The sequence below is a fragment of the Sphaeroforma arctica genome (assembly GCF_001186125.1).
Source record: "Sphaeroforma arctica JP610 unplaced genomic scaffold supercont1.2254, whole genome shotgun sequence".
NCBI classification, from domain to species: Eukaryota; class Ichthyosporea; order Ichthyophonida; genus Sphaeroforma; species Sphaeroforma arctica.
Window position 1 is genome coordinate 1 of NW_014038304.1, and position 7,261 is coordinate 7,261.

The 7,261-nt window shown below is 45.0% G+C and overlaps 1 protein-coding gene across 1 annotated transcript; it reads right to left on the minus strand.

Annotated features, from left to right (window-relative positions):
- Window positions 1-5,534: 5,534 nt before the first annotated feature.
- Window positions 5,535-5,921, minus strand: SARC_12371 (hypothetical protein; the record flags this gene model as incomplete). Its single annotated transcript, XM_014293524.1, has 1 exon — window positions 5,535-5,921. The coding sequence occupies one exon, from the start codon at window positions 5,919-5,921 to the stop codon at window positions 5,535-5,537; it is 387 nt and encodes a 128-aa protein (XP_014148999.1).
- Window positions 5,922-7,261: the final 1,340 nt, after the last annotated feature.

Here is a 7,261-nt window from a genome sequence, read left to right on the forward strand (position 1 = left end):
ACGATCTCTTGTTCGTGGAAGGGGATCCTCGCCATCGTGAGTGTTCTGGCTCCCAGCACGCTGATCGGCACAGCCTTTTCTGTGTATCTCATGCCCTTCCACTGTCAATTTCTTCTTTTTTTGAAGGTGGTCTAGTACTTCGCCGCACCTGTGCTGGAGTTCGTTGTCAGCTCCCAGTCCGCTGAAAAAAAAAATTACAAATTTGACGACATTGAAAAGCAGCTAAGAGAGAGAGTTGAGCTGGCCTATTTTTATATATGGTTGCCCTCTTTGATCTCGCTACCGGTCCTGCATTGTTGCGAATCTACGCTAGGAACGGTCTGGTTGTTGGTACGAAAAAAATAGCCCAATTTAATTACATAGAATGAACTTTTACAGCTTCAGAGGTAATCGCCAATAGTTCAAACGTGTCAACCTCCTTTGACACTTGCTGATTCTCGTCAACGCTAACGGCGACTCCGCCATGAATGGTGGGGTCGAACGCGCACATTGCCCATCAGACGAACACGAACATCGCTCTCTGTATAGTCGCACAAGCCCAAAAGCCTCGCCATATATGGGCCGAAGTCAAATCTCATGTCTCTCACATCCGCAACATCTCCCATCGCGTCACCAACCATGGCAACCTCAGTTCCTATGAAGCCTACTTCGGCCACTATGTCGTCCAATACCCTTCGCGCGTATGACTACATGACGATCAGCTAGGATCATGACAACCAGGAAAGCATCCGCTTCAAGTGCCGCGTGGGCATCCGCATAGCCCCATGACCCATTCTCTTACCACCGGACAGATCATCAACTCCCGCCACATGCGATTCAATGAAGATGTATTCACCTCTGGCACCACTCTGGTTGTAAAGCCAGGCCCTACTTCGCACCTGAGCAACTCCAAATTATCTACAGATACTGCGATACCCCTGTCACCATATCGTACAACTGCCTACCCACTCTAACTTCCACAGCTTCAGAGGTAATCGCCAATAGTTCAAACGTGTCAACCTCCTTTAACACTTGCTGACTCTCGTCAACGCTACCGGCGACTCCGCCATGAATGGTGGGGTCGAACGCGCACATTGCCCATCAGACAAACACGAACATCGCTCTCTGTATAGTCGCACAAGCCCAAAAGCCTCGCCATATATGGGCCGAAGTCAAATCTCATGTCTCTCACATCCGCAACATCTCCCATCGCGTCACCAACCATGGCAACCTCAGTCCCTATGAAGCCTACTTCGGCCACCTTGTCGTCCAATACCCTTCGCGCGTATGACTACATGACGATCAGCTAGGATCATGACAACCAGGAAAGCATCCGCTTCAAGTGCCGCGTGGGCATCCGCATAGCCCCATGACCCATTCTCTTGCCACCAGACAGATCATCAACTCCCGCCACATGCGATTCAATGAAGATATATTCCCCTCTGGCACCACTCTGGTTGTAAAGCCAGGCCCTACTTCGCACCTGAGCAACTCCAAATTATCTACAGATACTGCGATACCCCTGTCACCATATCGTACAACTGCCTACCCCCTCTAGAGAAATTTATGCCCTGCCGGTCCCTCTAGACGAAAACGACGACATCAACACCACACCTTGTTGTCCAATACCCACCCCTACCCCATGATCTGCCCTTGCAATACCCGGTCTCTATGTACGCCTTCAACTTGCCATCGACAAGAGTATGCACTCCACCACGCTCTGCGCCGTCAACAAGGCCGCCCGCAAAGCATCTATGTCCACCGCCGACTTCTAAACACAACAAGCAACCAATCTACGTCAGTCCTCTAATGCCATATCGGGACAAGCAAGCATATTTAGTAGCGCATATAATGACAAGTTCGTGAAGTATATCGCAAAACTTCCCAAGAATGACGACATCGATTTTCATCCGCACCTTGCTGACCTCCCTTCTGCTTCCAAAGGTCCACCGCGGTTCACCCGCAAACAGCGCGCCAGTCCCGAAGCAAACCTCTAGCACGCAACCATTGTGTCAGGAATGAACAGCTTCCGATCAACACAACAAACCTTCCACCAGACCTTCTCACCGTCACCTCTTGATGGATCTTTGGTAGTGACAAAAATAATGATACAGGACCTCTAAAAAACTTGTAATTGGAATGAGTACATTTTAAACCGCTTGATGAGGAGCAATTGGAAGGCAAGTCTGGTGCCAGCAGCTGCGGTAATTCCAGCTTAAATTAAGATGATCAAGTGTAGGTTCACCCGCAAACAGCGCGCCAGTCCTGAAGCAAACCTCTAGCACGCAACCATTGTGTCAGGAATAAACAGCATTGTCCAGTACGATAGTCAAGCAATTTGAACCGGAAAGTGTTGGTTACTATCATGGCATAAAGGTGGATTGGGGTGTTTTCACGGCAATGGGTAAACCTATCATGGAAGGGCTTGTCCCGGTCCGTGGTGGGAAGTTATTCCCTTATAAGTCGATAGTAGTATTGGCGGCGAGCCTTGTCTGCTATCTCATTAGTTGTGAGACGTTGTATTGTATTATGCCAGATCTGCTCGTGGAGGTTACAAAGTTCTTTTTGATTCTAGATAAGCGGAAATACTGAACTGGAATTTGTCCGGAGGTCTGTTGCTGTCCAAGCGGGTCTCGTAATTGGGACGAGTGGACTTGTACCGTTGATCGAGTCAAGATGTAGTCCCAGGCAGCCACCAAGGTACTCCACAAACGTGTTGGATGTAAACCGCAGAAGCGAAGAAGCCGTGTGTGCTGGTATGGGGGTTGTTAGAGTGCGATGTAGTCGACCTTAAATAGAGTACAAATGTATGTACTTATTTCTGACCTCACCTTTGATTTTATACCTAAAGTGTTTGTGCTAGTGTTCAGCCACTTGGGCTGGCCAGGGTAAAACCTCATATGGTCAGTATGAGAAACCTTCTGCAGAACACTTTAACACTTCGATGGTATTCTATTTCGACTTCGCTGCAACTAAATCTCACGCTGATCACATGATGCCTTTCCGCATAGGTTGTGACTCGCATAGAACCGCAACTATTTTTAGAATGTTGCGGTTGACAGATTTAATACACTCTCGGGAGTCGGTCGAGAAATTTAATCTGCTCTCGGAAGTCGGTTTAGTTTTAACTCAACTCTCGGTATTATTTTAAGCAACTTGATTAACTCTCCGGAGTGATCTAACTCTGATGACTTCTATAAATCAAATAGGGTTTCTTGCTGTAAGGTCTGGCCTGAGACCTGAAGTCTCTCAGGGGTTTCGGAAATACAGTGCCTTTTATGATGGCTACTGCTTGAATTGGTGCTGAGTTGTACCGCTCGTACAGCAGCTTCAACGGGGCATGCCAGATAGGTGGAGCCCATGCAATAAAGTTCAGACCATAGGTGGCCGTTGAAAGAATGAATGTCTTGAATATTTTCAACCGATTTCGCGGATGGCGCCAGCTGAATCCATGAACCCCATACACCCGGAAAGACACTATAGCCTGGAGTAATGCTGCCACGAGATGGTCCATGTGTTTTACAAAGTCGATACCCGGTATGCCCTAGGACAGTTGAAATTCTAAGTATTTGGAAGGCTGTGGTCAGATGTCAGAGAGCTCTGCCGTCATGAGCATGGGAAGGAGAAGTAGACGTCTGTTGAGAGTTGTTCGTATTTGGGAATCCTACTAGCGTTGGCGTGATGAGATATCCTTTGATACGGAGAGGCGGCATGCCGGCAACTTGATTGTCTTTGCCTGGCAAATAGATGATTGTGAGGTGGTGGTGGATCGTTTTTGCTATCCTCTTTGCTATCATGGGAAGCAGTGTTTGCTGATGATCCATCGGGCATGTCGCTGTATGATCTGTCCACAGCGTTGTATCGCATCCTTTGATGTATTCAGAAAAGTGTTCTAGGCTGTATACCAGCGCTAGTAACTCTTTCGCGTTCGTTCCGTATCGCTGTTGTGCGTAGCTTAAGCCTTTCAAGAAATAGAGTATATCTCGTCTGACCCCGTCTATGATTTGAAATAGGCATCCTCCTATTCCGTAGCCACTTGCGTCATTCATGATTTGAAACGGTACGCCATCCACTGAGTAAGATATTGCTGCTGAACATGCGATAGATTCTCTGAGTTCTTCTCATCTCTTTTTGAATTTAAGTGTTCAAAAATATGCTATGTTCTGGCCCATTTTCTCTTCATGAGATTACGGAAGTGTTTCGTTGTGCATGCGAACTAGGGTATATGGTCCTGCAGGTAGTTTGCTAGTCCGACTGCCCGAGGTAAGTCCCTTTTGGTTCTCTGCAGAGGCCGGTTAATCATGAGTTTTTGTCTTTCTGGGTTTGTTTTAAGCCCTTGTGTTGTAACTTTGACGCCAAGAACATCGACTGTCTTGACTGCGAATGCACATTTGTTGTGGGTCAGCCTAAAGTTGGCAGAATTGAGTCTTTACTGTCTTCCTGCGGTTCTCTTTTGCGGGGCTTGTAATGACTATGTCATCTACATATGTCTGTACATCTTTAACGTCAGTGGGTAGGTTTGCCATGACTCTTTCAAACTGTGCTGTTAGCGAGTGTAGTCCAAATGGTGTTGGCTCAAGTGAATACTGTGCTCTTCTTCATGAAAGAGTAAAGATGTGTTGACTATTTTCGTGTACACGAAAATTCCTCCTGTGAAGTGCAATTTAAAAAAGAATTGTGCACCTTGTAGGTTGTGGAGTACTTCTTTTATTGTCGGCAATACGAACTTGTCTTGCTCATGTTGATAATTGACTTCTCTTAAGTCCAAACATGAGCGTACTTTCTCAGTAATCCTGTTTGTTCATATTCACCTGTTGATAGAAGTGGCAGATTCACCTGTGTTGGTTTTGTTCTCTTGTATATGTGCCCATCCCGTGCCTACTTTTGAACGTTGTCATCTTTTTGTGGTATGCACTTGTGTGGAACAAAGTTTACCTAAGCCTGTCTCATGTTTTTGACTTTGACTTCTTGTCTTGGTATCTCTACTCCTGACCCTAGCAAGTTGCAGTGTACGTCAGGGGGGATATTCTATTTTGATCTAATAAGTCCAATAACGATTCTCGGAAGCCTTGTTGCTCATATTCGGGCTCTTTTTCATGTGATGTAAGAGGTTATTCTCGGGTTGTATCTGTTGGTATTCGTGGATTAATCGGATCTGCTAGATAGATGCTCAAGTACGGTCAAATATCCATACCTAAAAGTATTGGTGACTTTTTACTGGGGAGGTCAAGTACCTCAAAGCAGTTTGACGTTTTTCTGCCGTCATAATTGACATCGTACATCTATGTTGAGCCTGTACGTTGTACACGTGTATCAGATTGTGCTAGTTATGTATAACCGAAATGTGCTTTGACCGACAATTGTAGTTCGGTCACTACAATTCTGTCCATACATGAGCGTCGTGATCCTAAATCGACGAGTGCATTGATTTGCGTGTCTATGTTCAATCCTTGGTCTCGCGGGATAAATTTTTTTTTGAAGTGTATAAACAATATTATTTGCATTCATTAGCAACATTTCTTCATAAGTCTGAGCATACACAATATCTATCATATTTAACACGTTAGCTTCCGCTCACCAAGCCTGTCAAATTTCTTCATCCATTCCTGTACCTTGTTTCCGTTAGTGATAGTTAACTGGTCTATATGATGGATGGGTTGAGATTGCTGTGCTACACGAGCTGTCGCTTTCTGACGGTTGCTTTCTTCATTATTGGGATACTTGCTGAACGCATGTGGCGAAGGGTCTACACTACACCACAGTGTAGGCAAGGTCTTTGTCTTTGCTGTATTGGATTGGTACTTTTCGGCTCCGGCCTTGACTTGAACTTGGTAGTCCTTCCCTCTGGTTAGTCCTACCCAGAGGCAGCGTGATGCTTTGAGAAGTTGCAAATTAATAGGCTCTCTTGCGGTGTTCTTGTACCGTTTCTCATATTCTAGCATTGTTCGCCGCAATCGTGTTGCTCTTACTTCAACGTTCATTCTACTTTCATGGAAGTCGTTGAGCCACTTCTCCGGTAAATAAGTAGTCTACTGAAGTACTGCGCAAGTTGTCAATGATTAACATAACGTAGTCATCAACATCAATGAAGTCCTTCCAAAGTTGTTTGGAACTACGCATATTATTGAGTTCTGTACGAGACCCTTCTGTTGCGTCTGTCTGTCGTAGCAATTATTGTATGAGCGATAGATACTGTACCAATGACATGTTCATGCTCGCAAACATTTCTTTTGCTATTGAGACGAACTCTATTGTGTCACGACAATCAGCCATGCTAGCATACTTGCTGGCTAGCCACTTAGTAATCTCACTAAATTTTTGTAACTTTTCCGTTACTGGATCAGAGATTTTATTCCCTTCACGAGACCTAATTAGTGTTAACTCGCATAAAGTCACTGACCATAGCACACTCATCGTGATAACTTTTATCACAGTTCTCCATAGCCTTATCGTATAACGCTGACAACCACTGAGTAGTAGACATAATTCTAATTATGTTAATAACGTTTTATGCCGTCAGCCGAGAGTATCAAATTAATATATGTATAGGTGGGTCAGTCCGAGAGCACGTATAGAGTAATTTAGTACTTCCCCATATTATTATATTTATAGGTGGGCCACCGGCTAGCCGAGAGCCGAGGCCGGAGGCTGAGAGTACGTAACAGAGAAAGTGATATATTTATTTGTATAATTAGATCCGAGTACTAAAGTGTTCTGCACAAGGTTTCTCATACTGATCATATGAGGTTCTAGCCTGGCCAACCCAAGTGATTGAACACGAGTACAACCACTAGCAGTATGTAACTGAGTGTGAGATCAGTAATGAATTCATATTCGAAGTCATTACTCTTTAGTAACACTCTCAATTTACTTATAGTTTCCCGCCCAACACGCCAACAGTGCGTATAGCTTGTCTACTAATATGCATATGATGTACACATTGCCCTCGTATATGTTCTTGTCGATTGACACTTTGAACTTACTCATTGCTGGGTCCAATGGTATAACCCCTGTTGCAGGCTGGTCATCCAGCTGCATCGCTCCTTCTTCATTGTTGGGAGTAATTGCTTGATGGTGTTTGATATGCTGGTGTTGTGTTTGCTTGTCCTGACTGAGTTCTCGCTGTACGGCTTATACTTAAACATATGTATCTGCAACTCGAGCTCACTCGTACGTAGAGTTCTTTGTGTTACTTTTGTCCTCTGATAGGGAGCAGAAGTCGTTGACTGTTCTGTGTTAATTATTGAGCCCATGTTTTTCTTGAGCGTAAATGCGTTGTATC